The following is a 23,344-nucleotide window of genomic DNA, read 5'->3' on the forward strand; positions in this document are numbered from 1 at the left end:
CGCCCCGGCACCGGCATCAGGACTTAGGCCCCAGCCCAAGTCATCTAAAATCCGGCACCAGACGGAGTTGGGTCATAGTAAGTCGGCCTCGGTGCGGCACCGCTCACCATCACCGGTGCCTGCCAAGAAGAGAGAGCCGGTGAGGGAATGGTCTCCTCACCAGGATCCGAGGCCGAGGCTGACGCCGCCCGCAGGTACAAGCAGACAGGCTGGGCTACAGCCCTCGGCTGCTCCATTGACTCCCGCACCGCAGAGAGGGCGGTCAAGTCCAGACCGGCCTAGATCCCCGGACCTCAGCGGAGACTTGCGCCTCCCTTTGACGCCGGAGGCGTTCGAGGCAGCCTCAGACTTGATGGGACTCCCGGCGCCAGCCTCCCCGCACCGTAGGAAGTTGCCTACCGCGGCCCATCCCCCAGTACAATCGAGGGGAAAGCCGGCCATGCTGTCGCCTCCTTCCCCGCACCGCGCTGCTAAGGCGGCACCGGACCAGATAAGCGGCTCCCCACCGTCTCAGCACCGATCTCTAACGGCACCGGGTGCTGCTTCCCCCTGGTCTTCATACTCAGAGACTTCAGACTCAGAGGCAGACTCCTACCTCTTCAGCCGGTTGCAGAGCAAGATCGGTGGCCGGTTTGGACCCCCTGGGCCTACCACCAGTTGGTAGGCCAGGCGTTTGGTCCTCGATCGAAATTGGCCTCTGTCTCCTCGGCGTCAGTGGCGCCGGCACTGCTGCCTCCTCCACCGGCACCGTCGCCGGGCAGGGGTGTGCCGTATCCAAGTTCAGCACCCCCAACCCGGCAGTGGCACCAGCAGCAGCTTCAATTCGGGCTTTACAGGCACCGCCCGATACGCCAAGCTGCTCGCTGGCGACTCCGGTACCAGTCGCAGTGCCGCATTTAGAATCGGAATCGAAACCACAGTACTATGTGCTGCAGGACCCCAAAGGGCCGCATGCGCTGGAGGAAGGGCCGATCCATGTAATTTCCTCATCTTCCTCCCCGGGCAAAGCGGTCTCGGGCACGGCTGCGGCACCGGCCCTGGAGGACACTCGAATCTTCCAACAATTGCTCTAGCGAGCAGCTCAGAGCCTCGCAATCCAGGCCGAGGAAATCGAGGTGGACGCGGACCCTGTAGTAGACATCCTGGCTCCCTCAGGGCCATCCAAGTTGGCTCTCCCGCTGATAAAGACTATAGCAGATACATCCCGCACCTTATGGCAAACGCCAGCCTCACTGGCCCCTACTGCGAAGAGAACGGAGCGGCGCTATTTCGTCCCCTCTAAAGGGCACGAACACTTGTACAACCCCCCCCTCCCCCGGACTCCCTGGTGGTGAATGTGGCCAACCAACAGGAGCGTCAAGGGTGTCAGGGGTCAATACCAAAGAGCAGAGATGCTAAAAGACTCGATCTCTTTGATAGAAAAGTGTACTCCACGGCAGGCGTACAGTTCCGCATTGCCAACCAACAGGCAATTGTAAGCGAATATGGTCATAACACGTGTTCAGCCATGTCAAAGTTTACGGAGCTCCTTCCCCAGGACTCGAGGTCATAGTTTTCGGCCCTAGTGGAGGAGGGAAAGCTGATCTCCCGAGCCTCTATCCAGGCCGCCTTAGATGCGGCGGACTCAGCCTCGCACACCCTGGCCACGGGCCTGGTCATGTGGCAGGGGGCCTGGCTCCAGGTCTCGGGCCTGCCCTATGAGGTCCAGCAGACCATTCAAGGCCTCCCCTTCGAGGGGCAGACGTTATTTTCAGAAAAGACGGACAAACGTCTGCACAGCCTAAAGGACTCGCAGGCCACGCTTCGCTTGCTGGGCTTGCATACCCCGGCGACCCAGCGCAGGCACTTTAGGCCGCAAACGGCCTCACGCCCCTACCAGCCTCAGACTCGCCAGGAGCTGGGGCACAGGCGGGGCAGAAATGGTGGGAGGCGTCACCAACACCACCCCTCCGGCCAGGCATCTGGTCAATCGAGACCACCATCGGGCCCTAGACCCACTATTTGATGGTACGGTCAAGGGCGACCTACCTATCGAGACTCTGGATCCATCTACCCCTACCTTTGGGTCACGTCTGTCCCCCTTCTACTGTGCCTGGTCCCGAATCACGTCGGACAGCTGGGTGCTTCACACAGTAGAGAGGGGATATTCTATCCAGTTCTCCTCCCTCCCGCACCACCAGCCCCCATCCCCGTCCCTCTTCAGGGACCCATCTCATGAGCAACTTCTAACTCAAGAAGTGAAGTCCCTCGCGGAGGCAGGGGTGGTGGAGGAAGTCCCCCGGGAGCTCAGGGGCAAAGGCTTCTACTCCCGGTGTTTCCTAATACTGAAGGCAAAAGGGGGCCTGAGACCCATCCTAGACTTGCGGCGGCTGAACAAGTTTGTGCGAAAGCTCAAGTTCCTCATGGTCTTCCTGTCCTCCATTATTCCTTCCCTGGATCCAGGAGATTGGTATGCCGCCCTCGACTTAAAGGATGCTTATTTTCACATTGCCATAATTCCCCGGCACCGTCGGTACCTCAGTTTGTCGTGGCTGACGCCCATCTGCAGTTCACGGTGCTCCCGTTCTGCCTGTCAGCTGTTCCAAAGGTCTTCACAAAGTGCATGGCAGTCGTGGCAGCCTTCCTGCGCAGGCGGGGCATCCAGGTATTCCCCTACCTGGACGTCTGACTCGTAAAGGGCCACTCCAAGGAGCAGGTGGAGACCCAGGTGTCGTTCATCAGGTGGACCTTTCTCGATCTCGGCCTCCTCTTGAACAAAGCCAAGTCCACCCTGTCTCCGACGCAATGAATAGAATTCATAGGAGCAGTTCTGGACTCCACCCACACAAGATTGTACCTGCCGGAATCCAGGTTCTGTGCGATCTCAGAGCTCATTCTCGGACTGCACCGTGCCCCAATTACAACAGCGCGAGTTTGCTTCCAGCTGTTGGGTCACATGGCAGCGTGCACCTATGTGGTAGACCATGCCAGATTCCAACTTGCTACAGTCCTGGTTAGCGACAGTATATCGCCCAGCCAGGGACCCCTTGGACTCAGTGGTGTCCATTCCCCACTTGGTGCTAAGCTCGCTGCGGTGGTGGCTTGACCCGCAGAAAGTGTGCATGGGTATCCCCTTCGCTGCCCCTCAATTCTCCCTCTTCCTGGTAACGGATGCCTCGAATTGGGGTTCGGGAGCACACCTGGGACACCTCAGGACGCAGGGTTTGTGGTTGCCAGAGGACCTCAAGTTGCATATCAATGTCAGGGAGCTGAGAGCGGTTCGCCTGGCTTGTTTGACCTTCTGGTCCCACCTGGCCAGCAGATGTGTTTCAGTCCTCTCGGACAACACGTCGACAGTCTTTTATATCAACAAACGGGGGTGCACGCTCCTCTCCCCTGTGCAGGGAAGCTCTCGCGCTGTGGGATTTCTGCGTCCACAATGCTACCCACCTGACGGCGTTCTACCTTCCGGGGGAGCAGAACGGTTTGGCAGACACCCTCAGCCGCTTGTTCCAGGGTCACGAGTGGTCCCTCCAATGAGACATGGTACGGTCAATTTTCCAGCTCTGGGGCTTTACCCGATTAGACCTGTTCACCTCGAGGGAAAACAGAAAGTGTCGACGGTTCTGCTCCCTTCTGGGCCGCAATCGGGTCTCTGTTGGACACCTTCCTACAGTCATGGGGGGTTGGTCTGCTCTACGCCTTTCCTCCGATCCCCCTGATACACAGGGTGATTTTGAAGATTCGCAGGGCCCATGCGTGGGTGATCCTGATAGCTCCGGCGTGGCCGTGCCAACATTGGTACATATCACTCCTGCAGATGTCCGTTCAGGTGCTCCTGACGCTGCCCCTGCTCCCGGACCTGATCACACAGGACCGGGGCTCCCTCCACCACCCGAACCTGGAGTCCCTTCACCTCACAGCATGGATGCTTCATGGCTGAACCTGGTGGAGATGCAGTGCTCCTTGCAGGTCAGACAAGTGCTGCTCGGTAGTAGGAAACCGTCAACTAGGGCCACCTACCTGGCCAAATGGAATATGACCTACCTGCATATGGTCGAGTCAGCGAGGTCACAGTCCACTGGGGGTCCCAATCCCCATTGTCCTAGATTATTTCTCCACCTTAGACAACTGGGCTTCTCCCTGTCCTCGATTCATGTTCACTTGGCAGCCATCTCGGCTTTCCATCTGGGAGAAGGGGGTACCTCGGTGTTTGCGAACCCGCTGGTCGGGCATTTCCTCAAAGGCTATTTCCGCATGCTCATCAGCCGGCCCCTGCTTGGGACCTGAACCTAGTCCTCTCCGCCCTCTCAGGACCTCCCTTTGAGCCTCTGGCTTCGTGCTCCCTGCTGTACCTGTCGTATAAGACCGCCTTCCTGGTGGCAATCGCCTCTGCCAGGAGGGTGTCGGAGCTCAGGGCGTTAACATCCGAGCCCCCATACACTGTCTTCTATAAGGACAAGGTCCAACTTAGACCTCACCCAGCTTTCCTACCCAAGGTCGTCTCACAGTTCCACATGGGTCAAGATATTTTTCTCCTGATGTTTTATCCGAAACCACACTCTTCCAATGAGGAGCGGAGGTTACATTCCCTGGATGTCCGCAGGGCCTTGGCTTTTTACATCGAGCGTACCAAGCCGTTTAGACGCTTGACTCAGCTCTTCATCGCAGTGGCGGATAGGATGAAGGGGCTCCCAGTCTCCTCTCAGCGAATCTCTTCTTGGATCGCGACCTGCATCCGGGAATGCTACCGTGTAGCTAAGACTCCTGTCCCTCCGGTCACGGCCCACTCCACTAGGGCACAGGCCTCCTGTGTGACGTTCCTGGCTCAGATCCCGACTCGGGAGATTTGTAGAGTGGCCACATGGTCCTCCATCCACACGTTCTCGTCACACTACGGCATCACGCACCACACTAGGGATGATGCAGCCTTCGGTCGTGCAGTACTCCAGTCAGCAGTGATCTCCAACCCCGCCACCTAAGCTTAGGCTTGTGAGTCACCTATTTTGAATGGACATGAACAACCACTCAAAGAAGAAAAAACGGTTACCCACCTTTTAGTAACTGTTGTTCTTCTAGATGTGTTGTTCATGTCCATTCCAATACTCACCCTCCTGCCTCTCTGTCAGAGTGCCGGCAAGAAGGAACTGAGGGGGTAGAGGGTCGGCAGACCTCTTTATAGGGCGCCGTAGTGGTGCCACTCCAGGGGGCGCCAGGACCAACCCTACGGATGCTGCTAGGGGAAAATCTTCCGGCTGGCATGCACGTGGCGTGCGCACACCCCTACTTTGAATGGACATGAACAACACATCTCGAAGAACAACAGTTACTAAAAGGTGGGTAATTGTTTTTTCAATCCTTCTCAGCAAACTGATGGTTTCAAGCATCTTTTGTTAATCAGATGTAAAAAATGGAAGACTATAGAAAATGCCTTGGTCCCATATTTATAAAGAAAAATAGTTCACTGTAAAATGATTGTTACACTCAAGCTGGGAGTTGGTTACCTTTTTTTTGTGATTGTGTCTGCTTCTTGCTGGTGTATGCTAATGTACTGTTCTTTTAACTGCCGATACATTAGAGTTTTGTTTGAGGTAATTCTTGACATGTTTGCATGACATAATAATTACAGTTATAATTCAGACCTCTCCAATAATCACATTTCAAACTGAATAGTTGCCAAATGTTCTTGAGAAAGGGAAAGGCCTAGGGAAAAAATGATCAATTTGCAAAATTGTTTCCTTATGTTTAGGAAAACAAGTAGATAAATGGGAACATTAATAGAATATACTTTTAAAATATATGATACATAAATTATTAGGCATTGAGTTTTCGTTTCTATTAAATACAGGGGACAAATTATTTCTGCTTAATGCTCTTGCAGGGTGTGTCTACACTAGAAAATTAGATCGAATTTACAGAAGTCGATCTTCAGAAAGTGATTTTATGCAGTCAGTCGTGTATGTCCCCATTAAGTGCAGTAGATCAGTGGAGTGCGTCCTCAGTACCATGGCTAGGAGTGGTGCACTGTGGATAGCTATCCCACAGTTTTTGCAGTCTCCGCCATCCATTGGAATTCTGGGTTAAGCTCCTAATGTCTGATGAGGCAGAAACATCGTCGCCGGTGGTTTTAGGTACATGGCGTCAGTCGTCCTCCCTCAGTGAAAGCAACGGCAGACAATCGTTTCATGCCTTTTTTCCGTGCAGACGCCATACCACGGCAAGTATGGAATCTGCTTAGCTCAGCTCACCGTCACCGCTGCTGTTGTGTCCTGGGTGCTGCTGGCAGCAGATGGTGCAGTAGGTCTGCAAACCATCGTCATCGTCATACACCGCTTCTGCTGCAACTCTGCTCTCCTGCTGTTGTAAATGAGCTCAGTCTCAATTGGGTAAATGATGACTGAGCTCAATAGAGTAAATGGGCTCAGTCATCCACCACTTCCACTGCAACTCTGCTCTCCTGGTGCCATGAATCCACCCCTCAGGTCCTCTCATTGTTAGGTATAAATATCTATTCTCGTGGCATCCGTCGTCATCCACTGCTTCCGCTGCAATTCTGCTCACCTGCTCTGCAGACACCATACCATGGCAAGCATGGAGCCCACTCAGCTCACCGCTGCTGTTGTGAGCATTGTAAACATATCGCACATTATCCTGCAGTACGTGCAGAACCAGAACCTGCAAAAGCAGGTGAGGAGGTGACGACAGTGCAATCATGATAGTGATGAGGACATAGATACAGACTTCTCCCAAAGCCTGGGCCCTGGCAATTTGGAAATCATGCTGTTAATGGGGCAGGTTCTAGCCATGGAACGCCGATTCTGGGCCCGGGAAACAAGCACAGTCCAGTGGGACTACATAGTGTTGCAGGTCTGTGATGATTCCCAGTGGCTGCAAAACTTTCGCAAGCATAAGGGCACTTCCATGGAACTTCGTGACTTGCTTTCCCCTGCCCTGAAGCGCAAGAATACCAAGATGAGAGTAGCCCTCACAGTTGAGAAGCGAGTGGCAATAGCCCTCTGGAATCTTGCAATGCCAGACAGCTACCAGTCAGTCGGGAATCAATTTGGAGTGGATAAATCTACTGTGGGGGCTGCTGCTATCAAGGGTAGTGACTCTGGGAAATGTGCAGGTCATTGTGGATGGCTTTGCTGCAATGGGATTCCATAACTGTGGTAGGGCAATAGACGGAACACATATCCCTATCTTGGGACCGGACCACCTTGGCAGTCAGTACATAAACCGAAAGGGGTACTTTTCAATGATGCTGCAAGCACTGGTGGATCACAAGGGACGTTTCACCAACATCAACATAGGATGGCCAGGAAAGGTCCATGATGCTCACATCTTCAGGAACTCTGGTCTGTTTGAGCAGCTGCAGGAAGGGACTTACTTCCCAGACCAGAAAATAACTGTTGGGGATATTGAGATGCCCATAGTTATCCTTGGGGACCCAGTCTACCCCTTAATGCCATGGCTTATGAAGCCATACACAGGCATCCTGGATAGTAGTAAGGAGCTGTTCAACTATAGGCTGAGCAAGTGCAGAATGGTGGCAGAATGTGCATTTGGACATTTAAAAGCTCGCTGGCACAGTTTACTGACTAGGTTAGACCTCAGCGAAACCAATATTCCCATTGTTATTGCTGCTTGCTGTGCACTCCACAATATCTGTGAGAGTAAGGGGGAGACGTTTATGGCAGGGTGGGAGGTTGAGACAAATTGTCTGGCCGCTGATTATGTGCAGCCAGACACCAAGGCGATTAGAAGAGCACAGCAGGGCACGCTGTGCATCAGAGAAGCTTTAAAAACCAGTTTCATGACTGGCCAGGCTATGGTGTGACAGTTCTGTTTGTTTCTCCTTGATGAAAACCCACTCCCTTGTTTCACTCTACTTCGCTGTATGCCAACCACCCTCCCCCTTTCGATCACCGCTTGCAGAGGCAATAAATTCATCATTGTTTCAAAATCATGCATTCTTTATTAAGTCATCACACAAATAGGGGGATAACTGCCAAGGTAGCCCGGAAAGGGTAGGGGAGGAGGGAAGCACCGGGTGGGGTGGTGGATGAGGGGAGGAGGGAAGGACAAGACCACACTGCACTTCCAAACTTATTGAATGCCACACTTCTTTTTCTTGGGCAGTCCTCTGGGGTGGAGTGGTTGGATGCTCTGAGGGTCCCCACCACCCTCCGTTCTTGGGTGTCTGGGGGAGGAGGCTATGGAACTTGGGGAGGAGGGCAGGGGTTACATGGGGCAGCAGTGGTGGTCTGTGCTCCTGCTGCCTTTCCTGCAGCTCCACCAGACGCCGGAGCATATCAGTTTGATCCTCCAGTAGCCTCAACTTTGCATCCTGCCTCCACTCATCGCGCTGCCGCTATCTCTCTTCTTGCTCCCGCCACCTCTCATCTCGTTCGTCCATCCTGTCCTTGCGTTCATTTTCTGCTTTCCTGGACTCTGACATTGTTTACCTCCATGCATTCTGCTGAGCTCTTTCAGTGCGGGAGGACTGCATGAGCTCAGAGAACATTTCATCGTGAGTGCGTTGTTTTTTTTTTTTTGCCTTATCTGTGCTAGCATCTGGGACAGAGATTATAGGGGTAGCGTTGAAATATTTGCAGCTGTGAGAGGAAGAAAAAGGGAGAGTAGTATTTTAAAAAGACACATTTTAGAGACAATGGATAAACTCTTCCACAGTGAACCAAGCTGTTAACATTACATAGCACATGTAATGTTCGGTACAAGGTCGCATTTTGCCTCTTATATTGAGGGCCTGCCGGTTTGGTGTGAGAGATCGCACACGCAGGGCAGGGCAACAGAATTCGGCTTGAAGGCAGCCATGGTAAGCGACAGTCTTTTGGCTTCTTCAACCTTCATAACATGTGGGAATGATTTCAAACAGTAGCGCCCTCCTTTCCCATACTAAGCACCCTTTGGGTTGGCCATTTAAAAGGAGGGGTTGTACTGGCCATGAATGCATCCCAAGTTTTCAGGGCAAATTAACCATTAAACACGCTTGCTTTTAAACCGTGCATTATATTTACAAAGGTACACTCACCAGAGGTGCCTTCTCTGGTTTCATGGTCCATGAGCCCACCTTGGAAGGGTTAGGAGGGTATTGGCTCTCCTGGCTGTCGGGGAGAATGGTTTCTCCGCTTCCGTGCTGTGTGCTCTCCTCATCCTCCTCCACTTACTCATCTTCCTCGTCCTCAAAATGCTCATCCTTGTTGCATGAGACTACCCCTTGCAGGTGTCCACGGACAGGGTGGGGTAGTGGTAAGGGCCTACCCTAGAATTGCATTCAGCTCATCATAGAAGCAGCATGTCTGGGGCTCTCACCGGAGCGACCGTTTGCCTCTTTGGTTTTTTGGTAGGCTTGCCTGAGCTCCTTAATTTTCACATGGCACTGCTGCAAGTCCCTATTGTAGCCTCTGTCCGTCATGCCCGTGGAGATTTTTTCAAATATTTTGGCATTTCATCTTTTGGAATGATAGCACGGATTCATCTCCCCAAACAGCAATCAGATCCAATACCTCCCATTCGGTCCATGCTGGAGCTCTTTTTCGATTCTGAGACTGCATGGTAACCTGTGCTGATCAGCTTGCCACGCTGGTCAAACAGGAAATGAAATTCAAAAGTTCCTGGGGCTTTTCCTGTCTACCTGGCCAGTGTATCTGAGTTGAGTGCTGTCCAGAGCGGTCACAATGGAGCACTCTAAGAGCTCCTGGAGGCCAATACCGTCAAATTGCGTCCACACTACCCCAAATTTGACCTGCTAATGTCGATTTCAGCACTGATCCCTTCATCGGGGAAGAGTACAGAAATCGATTTTAAGAGTCCTTTAGGTCGACAAACACAGCTCCGTCGTATGGACGTGTGCAGGGTTAAATCGATCTAACGCTGCTAAATTTGACCTAAACTCGTAGTGTAGACCAGGGCTCAGAAATGTCAGTTTTGTTAGCTAGGGTGACTGGTCATTAGGTGTTAATAGGGCTAAGCTCCACCAATAATGTCATTGCAGTACAACCATATTTTGCAGCTGAGTGCACTATTAACTGCTGCCAGTGGGGAGCTTCTGGTGGGGCTGGAGCTGCTCCAGCCTCTGTAAACTGTAGAGAGAAGAGGACATAGCAGAAAATGCTGGCTTTGGTTGAGCTGGCCTCAAAGAAGCAGAGTAGAGAGGTATATGAACAAGCTTCCTGCAGCCTCCAGCTCTTGAAGTCCCTGTAGTGCTTAGGCTCCAGGCAGCAGAGGCGGCACAATGCAGGGAACACAGAGATAGATTTCTTGCTGCTTCAGTTTCTGCTTTTCCAGTCCCAGTAACAAGTAGGGATGATTTCTGGGTTACGGGAATGTGGGGGCTCCTGAGTATGGTGGTGGTGGGCCATGGACTGAAAGAGGAAGAGTTCTGAGCCCCTCAAACTATTGCCCAATTTCTCTTCTCCCATTCACCTCCAGAATCATTGAGCATGACGTCTACAACTACTCTCTGGTGATTTTCTTCCAATTCTGTTCTTGACTATTTCCAGTCTGGTGTCCATTATCTATCCACCTGGGAAATCACTGTAATGATCTGTTCCTGGTCACATCTGTAGGCCTAGACTCCATCCTTATCCTACTTGACCTCTTGGTGACTTTTGATACCATTGACTACTCCCAACTTGTTGAAATTTTGTGCTTAATTGGCTTTTATAACTCTGTTCTCTCATGGTTCTTCTATCTCTCTGATCATTCTTTTACTGTCTCATTAGTTGGGTCATCCTCTTCCCCTTTCTGTGGGTTGCCCTCCAGAGTTTGTCCTTTGTGCCCTCTCCACTTCTTTCTTTATACCCTCTCTCTAGGTGCTCTTATCCACAAGCATGTTTTTAACTACCATCTTTATGCTGATTCCTCACCAATCTACCTCTCCTCTGATGAGCTATTTTCTTTCATCCAGTCTAGTATGTTGGCCTGTCTTTCTGACATCTTTGTAAACGTCCAATCATTACCTTCAGCTCAGCATGACCAGAACTGTGCCTTTGACCTTTCCCCCCAAGTTCTCCTCTCTCTCTCCCTTTTCTGTATCACCTTAGAAAATACCATGAAGGTTGCAGTAGCCAAGACTTGAAATGATGAGGTTGTGGAAGAAAGTTTTGGCTGTGTGGACAAAGAGCCAAGGCCAGATTTTAAAAGATATTTTGTAAGAAAAAGCAGTAAGATATAGCAGTGGCCTGAATATGTGTGTCCAGTGAGAGGGTCAAATCAAAGATGATACCCAGGGTTGCAGGCCTGAGTCTCTGGGAGAATGATGGTGGTGTGCACAGTGATGGAGAAAGGAAGGAGAGGGGTGGGCTCCTTTTCCTACTCCTTTCCTCCACATCTCTGCTTCCAGTTGAAGATATTACAGTCCATGTAACTAACCAAGCTGGGCTGGTTCTTCTGCAGGTTCATTTCCAAAGTTCTTCACCCTACTGTCTGTTTGTGGCTTTAGATTGAAAGCTCTTCAGGGCAGGAATTGGCTCTTTTCTGTGTTTGACAGAACAACGGGGGTTGGGGCCTTTGGCGATACCATAACATTAATATTTAATAATAACGAACCTGGGGTGGAACCTGTTGAAGGCAAAGGGATTTTTACCTAATGAAAGAGTTGGGAACAGGCTCTTCTCTTGTAGGTTAAAATGGTGGGACTAGCCAGTGCCTGATGCCAACTTCATTGGACAGTGAACAACAAGTCCAGCGTCTGAAATATAAAATTCATTTCCTGAGGACATCTTTTCCAAACCTACAATTTATCTAAACATAGATAATTATACATTTATAATGGACCAATTTAAACATTGCATCAGGCAGATCATATTTGCTCTCTCTCTCACACATGTGCACTCATATATAAACACACACGCACGCACACATATGTATATATAAAAACCTAAAGTTTACATTGAAACACTTTCATGGGCCTCTATTGCAAGCAGAAGCAGAAGTAATGCAACCAAATTACTATTAAAACATTTGGTCTAAAGAGTGCTAGTGAGTATAGAAGAAACATAATATTGGTCTATTAATAATTTGTTGTTTTTTTTATTTTATTTTAGGATGAGCGTGAGGCCAGAGAGAATGTGAAGAGAGAACAGGACGAAGCTTACCGCATTTCACTAGAAGCTGATAGAGCAAAGGTGCGTGCATGGTGAAGAATATCCCCTGCTGAGCTGGGAAATAATTTCATGAATACCAGGACATACATGTCCTCACAATAGATGAAGTTCATCCAGCTGTGGAGAACCACATCACTTCAGCCCAATGTAGGGCTCTGCTTCCCTACACACCAAGGAAGACTCCTTACCAGCCACAGGCCAGCATACAAAGCCACATTGCGGGCAAGCCAAGAGAGAGGCCACAGATTTATATTTACGCAGATCCAGTGGCCCCAGTAGCCCACACAACTGACGTGTAGGGTCTGTGGTAACAATTCCAACCAAGAGACTGAAATAGTGGCCATGGGGGCTGTGAGGCAGGCCTGCTCTGAGTTCCCGGAGGGGGAGTCACCTTGCCATCTGTTCTGCACTCCCCAGTCACGGAGCATGAGCTCTCAGAGTGAGTTTCACCTTGTGTGACTAGGAATTCTTCATGGGTAGTTGCTTCTGCTCAGCACAGTAGTTTACGTAGCTGAAGTTTGGAAATTCTCAGAATATGTGTTGCTCATTAAGCACACGTTTTATATAGTGCACTGATGAGGACGTACACCATGTTCAGATGACTATTTTCATTATTGAGGACTGGGGGAGTTCCCATGGCTTTATCATATCATTTAAATATGGCACATGCACATACTGGCCAAAAAGCTTGACCTGTGTAACAATACTCCCTTTGGCCTTATGACTATGATCCACTGCGGGATTAATTTAATATGTGATATGCTCTCTGTCAAGGAGCCTCTGTCCTGTCCTTGCAAGGAGGTGACTTGATCTAAGAGGCCTTTTCCATCTCTGACTACTGGATCTATATACAAAGATATCGATTTTGAATGAAAACTTGTGTAGTTATTTGCAAATTTTGTGTTATTCTATTGTTCCTTTATGTTCCTATTCTTGCTCCAGAATTAAGGGGCTTGTATTCTTCTCCTCATCTGCATTCAGAGGGGAACATGCACCCCCCCCCAAAGAGCAGGGGGGAAGGATACCACCTTTGTGGCATGCCCCCGTTCAGCCCCAGTCTTTCAGAAGCTCCTCCCAGTCTGAGGCTATATTAACGTGCAATGTTTCCCCTACTGTTTGTGGAACCCAGTGTGACAGCTGAAGTCTGCCCCTTGTTCTGGCAGGTCTGCACAAGCCACTCCTACCCCAGCAGAAAAAGAAACATTTATGGAGTTTCCCTTCCTTCATGTGGGTAATGCAATTTGTTGCACAGGGCTGTGGGCTGTTCCACTTCGCTGTCAATTGAATGTAAATGTGATTATTGTTTCTTTCTCTTGAATAGAGGGAAGCACAAGAGAGAGAACAAGCAGAGCAGTTCCGTTTGGAGCAGATTCGAAAAGAACAGGAGGAAGAACGTGAGGTGGGACACTTTGCCTTTTGGGGCAATTTCTAGAGTTTGTGTTGGTGGGATACCTGGCAACCATCATTCAGAGCTGACTAAGATTTTTGTGTGGGCATTCAATACCTATGACACACTTTAATCTAACATGGATAACATTTATAGATGGTTTTACTCTATTGAGTACAACATGGTTCTATGGCTTTTCCACTAACTATTCTGTATCATATTATCTGCTGCTGTTCCACTACCCTTGGGCAAGTCTGAAGCGTGCTCTGCCTCAGTTTCCTTGTTTGTTACATAGATAACCTACTTCCCTACTTCACAAGGGCCTCGTGAGGTCTCACGCCTCATCTTTGATAAAGTGAGGGTTTGTATGCATTCAGGTCTCTTAGCACTTTGATCGCTGTACTAAATAATCATCACACTCCTAGTGGAAGGGAGATTAATATTAGTGTCTCATTTTACACAGGAGGGGTATTGACTGAGTCTGAGAAGTTAAGTGACTTGATTATAGAATCATAAAATCATAGGACTGGAAGGGCCTCAATAGGTCCTCTAGTCCAGTCCCCTGTGCTCAAGGCAGGACTAAGCAATAGCTAGACTATCCCTGACAGGTGTTTGTCCAACCTGTTCTTAAAAAGCTCCAGCGATGGAGATTCCACAACCTCCCTAGGCAATTTGTCCCAGTGCCTAACTACCCTCACAGGAAGTTTTTCGTAATCTTTGATTTAAACCTCCCTTGCTGCAGTTTAAGCCAAGAGGGTGTCAGCATTACAGCTGGGATTAGAATGCAAGAGTGCCGTACTCTCAGTCCTTGCATTAGGAACTGGGCCATGCTATTGAGCTAGACCAAGACAGTCCATTGGTTGACTGGCAAGATCAGTTTAGCTGCATGCAGCTGGGAGAAATCTTATGATAGTTTTGGCTCTATCCACTGCTAGCCGAATGACTCATTCTATAGCCAGATATCGGGCTGGAGTACCCCTTCCCCCCCTCCCCCCAATTTAGAGGGATTTTTGGCAGTTGGTTTCCCAGGGCCAACTATGAGTAGCTGCAAGGAAGACAATGATTAATCTGTGAGTTTTAGGAAAAATCACAGTGACAGTCTCTCAGCCCTAATGATCAGTTAACATCGGTTCATATAATAAATATTTTATACACGTATATTTTATTATTTTATATGGAAAAGAACATACTTTTTAAACTATAAAACATGAGATTAGCATTAACATTTTGAGTGACCTAAATTAGGAGTCCTGTGTCCAAAGCCCCAAACATTGTCTTTGCAGATACCATTTTTTAAAACAGTATCTCAGTCGCTTTTCATTTTATGGATTGATTTCTTTAATTTTGTGTTCAGATATCTTGGAGGCTAGTCAGCACTATGAGCAAATGGGTTGCATAATTTAATTTGGGGAACGAAGCAGTTTTTTAATGTTAAGATAAAACTAACCCAAAGCCAACGTAAATCCCAATTATTTTCTTATTACTAATAATATAATTGTTAAATGGCCAATCAAATTTATCCTGAAACTTCTTTTAAAGAAAAGAAACCTTTAGTCTCTGACTGAGACCTTAAATGTCAAAGTCTGTCCCCTCAAAACCAAGGTAACAATAAAAATTCAAAAACCCTGTCATAATAATGATGCAAACTCTCCACTGTGATTAAATATATTGGCTGCAAGGGAAACTAATGAGGTTAAACATCAGAAAAATTAGGAGGTTAAAAAGAGCAAAGCAAGATGAGTGAATTTAACTCTTCAGAATGTTTCTCAAAGCACACTGCTAATGAGAAATATGTATGTGTTAAGCTACAAAGCCACAGTTTTGTTTACAAATCCAAGTCAATGAAGTACAGCACTAGTTCTTGCTGAACCAATAGCTAATCCCTTGTTACACCCATTCAGGTACAAGGGCCACAAAAGAGGGCAAATCAATCCTGTAAGAGGCATTGATGCATACCTGAGTGCAGCCCCAAACTGGCCCCTCTCCAGGAGATATGAGCCATCATACAAGTGTGCTCCATTCTCTTAGTCTGAGTGGATGGATAAACCACACCCTGTGGAAACTACTGTTCCCCAAATACAACTGCAGTGTGAAGAGTTTGAAAGCACAGGTGTCTAGCAGAGATTCTGCAGGATCTAATCGAGGATGCCCAACTTTCCTGCTGCATATGGTCAGATTCAGCAGTGTAATTGTTTGTCAGACTGTGCTACAAGTGTCCTGTTCCCCAGTAAAAGCTTGTTATGGGGATTCTGTGGGGTTTCACTGTCCCAGTCTGTTTTGTCCAAAGTATGATCTCCCAGTACAGTATAATTCCTGCATGCTAAAACAGTCATAGTATAACATGTACGAAGTTATACACATAGCAGTAATTTTTTCTTCTTCTTTATCGCCAGACAAATGTATAACATAGTGATAAAAGAAGGGATAGTGCACATCCGCTCCCCCCCTCCCCAAAATTGTACATAAGACTCTCCATCCTTGGAGGAATTCTGGTGAAATAAACAGAATCATAGCTCAGCTAGCTGTGTCATCACCCTCTGTGCGTGTTGTTTAAACAGCTGTCATGTAGTCCCCAAAAGAAAACTGCGTGTCAGTGGCTGATGAAATGGTCCATATGTTTATCCATTCTTCACAGGGGTGAGATGGAGCATGCGTCTGACGAAGTGGGTGTTCACCCATGAAAGCTCATGCTCCAATACGTCTGTTAGTCTACAAGGTGCCACAGGACTCTGTCGCTTTTTACAGATCCAGACTAACATGGCTACCCCTCTGATACTTATTATTAATAAGGCAATAATAAGCATTGATATATCAGCAAAGAGTCCTGTGGCACCTTATAGACTAACAGACGTTTTGGAGCATGAGCTTTCGTGGGTGAATACCCACTTCGTCAGATGCATGCATTGATATATCTGCATCCTTGTGGGGTGTGTTTGCTTGCTAATGCTATATATTTATAAAACCCAAGATACTTGCCCATCTTTTTCTGTTCATTGATATAATTTCCTTGAACTGACTGACTCTCTTCTTTTGGCAGACATTTGAAATCTGGTATTATGTTTTTATTTAATTTTCCAGATGATTAAAGTCTGTGGAGCTGGTGAAATCCTGTTTAAATTGCATCCTTTCCTTTCTCTTCTTTTTTCTTTTTTTGTTGTTGTATTTTGTTTTCTGCCCTCAAGTAGGTTTTTAAATGTATATTTGGTGACATTTCAGTACTGTGTTCTTTTCTGATATATGGAAAAATTGCCTTATACAATTGCAGAATATAACGTTGGTAACCAACACAATTTTCTATTCTCTAAGATAAACTTGACAAGCAAATTGTGTCAACAATTCACCTTGCATACATCTTTCTGACCAAACTAAATGCGTCCAAGAACCTGAAATATTTAAGTGCTTCTGGGAACTTTTAAACCATGTTATATTGTGAATACAGTAACTCCTCACTTAGTCCTCCCGGTTAACATTGTTACATTGCTGATCAATTAGAGAACATGCTCGTTTAAAGTTGCCCAGTGCTCCCTTATAATGTTGTTTGGCAGCCACCTGCTTTGTCCACAGCTTGCAGGAAGAGCAGCCCATTGGAGCTAGGTGGTGGCGGCTTGTAACCAGGGTGCACCGGCAGCCCCCCATCAGCTCCCCGCTCCCCTAAGTTCCCTTGCTGCAGCTGCCCGGTAGGCTAGCAATTGCCAGCAGTTCAGTTGTCCCTCCCCCCACTGCCATGTGCTGCTCCTGCCCTCTGCCTTGGAGCTGCTCCCAGGAGCCTCCTGCTTGCTGTGCAGGAGTGGGAGGGGTTAATATCAAGTTGTCCCCCTCCTCCCTGCTCCTGCCCCCCCATTTACCCCATCTCCACAGAGCAGGGGGGGAGACATGACAGGGCTCAGGATGGAGGGAGCTTGCTGGCTGCAGCTGCTGTCTCAACTTCCTGATATACTTAAAAAGGCAATGTACTTAGAGTGCTCAGCGTACTTAAAGGGACAATGCATCTCTCTCTCTTTCTCTCTCATACAGGGTGTGTCTCTGTCTGCCATGCTGTGTCCCCTCCCTCCATTCGTGCTACTCTGTAGAGTGTGAGGCTCCATTAACAATGTGTTAACCCTTGAGGGCTCAGCCAAATGCTTGTTCATCATGTAGCAGCAAGGCATTCCCTGGGAAATATCCCACCCTCTTCCACCCTCTAACTTCACCACCTCAACCAAGCTTCACAATCATCAGTGCTGTCTACAGTATTAAATTGTTTGTTTAAAACTTATACTATGTGTATACATATATATAATATAAAAGCAGCAAAGAATCCTGTAGCACCTTATAGACTAACAGACGTTTTGGAGCGTGAGCTTTCGTGGGTGAATACCCACTTCATCAGATGCATCCGAAGAAAGCTCATGCTCCAATACGTCTGTTAGTCTATAAGGTGCCACAGGACTCTTTGCTGCTTTTACAGATCCAGACTAACACGGCTACCCCTCTGGTACCTGATATATAATATAGTTTTTTGTCTAGTGGAAAAAAAATTCCCTGGAATCTAACCCCCCCCCCGCAATTCACATTAATTCTTATGGGGAAATTGGATTCACTTAACATTATTTCGTTTAAAGTCACATTTTTCAGGAACAGAACTACAACGTTAAGCGAGGAGTTACTGTAGTTCATTTAGTCAGAGCTACAGTATTAAGTGTTTTGCATGGGATTCTCCACCTTTTTTCTACAATGAACAGTAGAATTTGCTGTACTCTTACCTCCTGTTGCTACCAAAAGTCGAGAATGGGAGTTAAGGTAAGAGACCATTAGAGGGAAACTAGAGGAGTATTACAGAAAATAGGAATGTGAAAATAGGAATGTGAGAATTCTGTTGTGAATAATTAACAGGTTGCATTCTGTAAAGTTATTAGCAATTGAACTCACGTAAATTAGTATTGTAGCAGACTGTTGAGAAATTGCCTTGCTTATCTTCTAATTCATGTAATTAATGTGTTTTCTTTCTCTCTTTAAAAGTAATTGTGCACACATAGAAACAATAATTCCCTGCCGCTGCATTGTGCTTACTACCCTGCCTTTTCTAGTACAATGGCCTTTTGGAAACTGTTTTCTTACATAAAAGCAGCAAAACCAGTCCATGATTAAAACTATATCTGGGCTTCCTTGTTTTAATACAAACTGCAATAATGAAAAGAATAAGATCTGTTTGCTTAGCCATACAAAAGAGATTTTAACAATACTGTTTACTAACACTCCCCATGTTCGAGTGTACGGATTACCTATAGTCTGTTGTTCTGTAACAGTGTTTGCTTACATAAGGGGCTTTATGTTCAGTTTCATATATTTGAAATCTGGCTATTGATCTATTCACATACTGAACATCCTATTTTATCAACAAAATTCAGCTTGCTTATTCAGGTCCAAGAGTTGCTAATGTGATCCAGCTCATAATTGTTTTCTAACTTGGTTCACTGGTGTGGAATATCCATTGTATATTGTCATTTTATGTTGAAGCCTTAGAGACTGGTTACTTTGTGGAGCTAGATATTCTTTGCACAAAGAAAAGAGCTCTAATGAGCTACTGTTGTTTATTTTTCTGTAATATAATTGATTGAGTTCAGTAAATAATGTAGCATCTGTTGTTATACTATGTGGGGAAATGTCAAAACAGGATCGTAAGCAGGTGGTTGAGGAAGGAGAGAAAGGAAATAGAAACTATTTGATTATATTATTTAAAATATAATCTCATAGCAGACACACAAAAATGAATTTGAGCCACAAGGACGTTAAAAAACTCTTGGATTCACACAGAAAGTGCCTGGGATTGCAAAAGCCCACGTGAAGCTCTATGTATAATTTATATTGAGAGATAATTTTCCCCAATGTCTGCATGTAAAAAGCAGATTGTTTAAATGATCTTGTACACTTGCCTCTGTCTCATTCTGTCCCTTTAATGTAATTCATTTCCCCCACTAAATGTCTATGGGGAAGATTTTCAAAGACACAAATGGCAATTGAGTGCCTAATTCCCATTGAAAATCAATGGGAACTAGGCACTTAGCTGCCTTTGAAAAATCTTTCTCTTTGTGCCTTTTTTTCATATCACCCCATTTATTATTGTTAAGATTTTTACCAACAGGTCCCTGAGTGTAGGCTCATTTTAATATCAGGCCAAACTAATTTAGCAGGCATCTTCTTTTGAAAATTCTGTCCACAGAATTCATGTTATACTACAGGGGTGGGCAAACTACGGCCCGCAGGCCAGATCCGGCCCCTCAGAGCTTTGGATCCAGCCCGTGGGATTGCCCCCCATGGTGCCGCGGGCTCCGCGCCGCGCTCAGAAGTGGTCCTTGGGCGGGGGGGTGCAGAGGACTCCACGTGCTTTGCCCTTGCCTCCAGGCACTGCCTCCTGCAGCTCCCATTGGCTGGGAATGGTGAACCGTGGCTAATGGGAGCTTTAGGGGAGGTACCTAGAGGCTCAGCAAGGACAGCACATGCAGAGCCCTCCGCCCACCCCTCCCCCAGGGTCCGCCGCACTTCCTGGAACAGGACTGGGCCCAGTACAGACCCCTGGGGGACACCACTATTTACCTCCCTCCATTCTGAAAACAGACCATTTATTCCTATCCTTTGTTTCCTATCGTTTAACCAGTGACCAGTCCATGAGAGGACCTTCCCTCTTATCCCACGACTGCTTACTTTGCTTAATAGCCTTTGGTGAAGGACCTTGTCAGAGACTTTCTGAAAATCTCAATACACTATATCCACTGGATCCCCCTTGTCCACATGCTTGCTGACCCACTCAAAGAATTCTAGCAGATGGATGAGGCATGATTTCCCTTCACAAAAACTGTTGACTATTCCCCAACAAATTATGTTAATCTATATATCTGACAATTTTGTTCTTTACTATAGTTTCAACCAGTTTGCCCAGTACCGAAGTCAGGCTTACCGACCTGTAATTGCCAGGGTCACCTCTGAAGGCCCTTTTAAAAATTGTGAGCACATTAGCTATCCTACCGTCACTTGATGTAGAAGCTGATTTAAATGATAGGTTACAGATGACAGTTAGTAGTCCAGCAATTTCACATTTGAGTGCCTTCAGAACTCTTCGGTGAATACCATCTGGTCCTGGTGACTTATTACTGTTTAGTTTATCAGTTTGTTCCAAAACCTCCTCTAATGACACCTCAGTCTGGGACAGTTCTTCAGATTTGTCACTTAAACAGAATTGCTCAGGTTTGGTAATCTCTCTCACATCCTCAACCCTGAAGACCAATACAAAGAATTCATTGAGTTTCTCTGCAATGGCCTTGTTGTCCTTGAGTGCTACTTTGGCATCTCGATCGTCCAGTCACCCCACTGGGTGTTTAGCAGGCTTCCTGCTTCTGATGTACTTAAAAAGTAATAGCAAAAAAATTTTTTAATTACTTATATTCATTTAAATAAAGACTTTCCCACTCTGCTCTTGTCTGAGCCATTTATAATATTTGCTGATTTCTTGTAGCTGTTGCAGCAAAAATGCAACCTGGTGTGTGGAGCCATTTCTCTGTGCATAGCATCCTTCCTTTCCTCCTCTAATATATCTTTAAAATCCACTTTTTTTGCCTTGCCTTTTCCCTGCTGATCCTCCTATGACTATGGCTGTTCCCACCTTCGTGCCTCGTATACGCTAAATAACCTATATGCCTTAAATATATAGAAGAAATATCTCAATCAGAGCATTTTAAATACAAGTATTTTTAGTAAATCTAACAGGTAGGGTTTGTTTTCATTGTGAATTGCTGTCGGGGGGAGGAAGAGATTCCTTAGTTATTTTGCCTAAAGGAGTACAGTTTTATCATAAAAAATACATACGTTTAATGCCTTAATTTGTAACCTTTAAGAAAGCAGTTGATCATTTGACAGTTATTCTCTCAAACAAAAATGTCGATGCCTTTTTGCCAAACAATTAAATTACCTATCTGCATCATGCAGTAAACTGTAGGTTTAATTATGTGTTATAAAGGAAGGGTTTATTTTAATTAATTGTCTGGTAGGCTGTTAAGAAATGCGTAATAATGGTTTTGTCATTGAGACATAAAGCACAGCTGAAGTTCTGGAGCCCTGTGATTCCTCTCAGAGTTCTAGCATGAAAAGTGGAAAAACTCCTGTGTCTAAGGGCTGGTCTACACTAGAGGAGGGGATTGATCTAAGATACGCAACTTCAGCTACGTGAATAACGTAGCTGAAGTCGAAGTATCTTAGATCGAGTTACCTACCGTCCTCACGGCGCGGGATCAACATCCGCGGCTCCCCCTGTCAACTCCGCTACCGCAGTTCCCGTTGGTGGAGTTCCGGAGTCGACAGGAGCATGTTCGGGGATCGATATATCGCATCTAGATGAGATGCGATATAACGAGCCCAAGAAATCGATTGCTATCCGTCGATACGGCCGGTAGTGAAGACATACCCTAGGTAGTTAAACTGAAGCTAAATGGTCCTTTTTCTTTCCTCAGGCTATCAGGCTATCTCTAGAGCAGTCTTTGCCTCCAGAGCCAAAAAAAGAGAGCACTGAGTCAGTCAGCAAACTGCGTATCCGAACACCCAGCGGAGAGTTCTTTGAGCGGCGTTTCTTGGCCAGCAGTAAGCTGCAGGTTGTCTTTGATTTTGTAGCTTCCAAGGGATACCCTTGGGAAGAGTTCAAGCTGCTGGGCACCTTTCCAAGGAGAGATGTAAGTAAACATACCTTCTGTGAATAAATTCTCCTTATTCCTAGTTGTATGTCTCAAGATGGCATGTTACAGCATGAAAGGTGAAGGTTGATTTGGTATGTTATAACATGGTCAAGCTCCATGACGCAAAGCAAGTCAGGAGCTAACATGAGAGCCCTAGGACAGAGGTTCTCAAACTGTGGTACACAGACCACCTGTGATCCGCGAGCTCCATTCAGGTGGTCCGCCGATAGTTCCCTCTAAGGTGTGTGCCTGGGCGGCCGCACACAAGAGAATGAAGGGCCACCCACCTAATTAGTGGTGCTGCACAGGCATGGCTCCACTAATTAGGTGCCTGTACCCTGGAGAAGATGCACATGTCAGGTGAAGTGGTGGCCTTGGAGGGAATGGGGGTAGGTGGGAGGGGGAAGTGGAGTGAGAAGAGGGGTTGAGGGGAATTTGGGACATTTAGGGCTGCGGCGGCCAGAAAAAGAGGCGCCTTTCCCCAGCTCCAGGGCTGTGGCTGCCAGGGAGAAACCCCCTCCTTCCCAGACTCAGCTCTGTGGCTGCTGTGCAGGGGAGAGACCCCCACCTCCTTCCCAGCCCCAACTTGGGGGCTGCTGCAGTAGGGGAGAGAGGGAGAGACCTCCTCTCCTTCCTAGCCCCAGCTTGGGGGCTGCTGTGGCAGGGGAGAGAGGGTACATCCATCGCATTAGAAAGGTAAGACTACTGATATTGAAATATGAGTTGTGTGCTTTTATTTGTAGAACCAAAAAAAGTTAATTATTATTAAGGTTTTTTTATATAGCACTTTTATCCAACTATTACAATAGTTAGCTAACAGTGCAAACAACATTTGGAAAGATCATTAAATGGTTCTCTGAGTCCCTCAGCAATTTTCAAGTAGTCTGCGAAAAAAAAGTTTGAGAACCACTGCCGTAGGACATGTTGTTATGTAAAAAGCTGTATCAGAAAATCCAGACTTTCAGTGGCAGAGGAAATAAAAAACTAATTTCTAAAGCAAAAAATGTAAAAGGTCAAATTCAGTGAGGACTGGACACACACATCCAAAAACAGAGTTTGATCCAAAAACTTTATTCCCTGTTTTAAAAGAAAGTAGAACCCCTCTTGCTTAGCATAATACTCCCAAAGTTCATTTGGTGAGCAGCATT

General features: G+C 47.0%; 1 protein-coding gene across 3 annotated transcripts in view; it reads left to right on the forward strand.

The window, feature by feature from the left end:
• FAF1 (Fas associated factor 1) overlaps positions 1 to 23,344 on the forward strand; it is a 318,043-nt gene that overhangs the window by 270,333 nt on the left and 24,366 nt on the right. For all 3 annotated transcript variants that reach the window (XM_050961673.1, XM_050961674.1, XM_050961675.1), the window contains 3 exons: positions 12,051 to 12,131; positions 13,432 to 13,509; positions 21,978 to 22,193. In XM_050961673.1, coding sequence (XP_050817630.1) covers positions 12,051 to 12,131; positions 13,432 to 13,509; positions 21,978 to 22,193 — 375 coding nt within the window. The remainder of the gene's footprint in view (positions 1 to 12,050; positions 12,132 to 13,431; positions 13,510 to 21,977; positions 22,194 to 23,344) is intronic.

This window comes from Gopherus flavomarginatus, chromosome 7, assembly GCF_025201925.1.
Source record: "Gopherus flavomarginatus isolate rGopFla2 chromosome 7, rGopFla2.mat.asm, whole genome shotgun sequence".
Lineage (NCBI taxonomy): Eukaryota > Metazoa > Chordata > Testudines > Testudinidae > Gopherus > Gopherus flavomarginatus.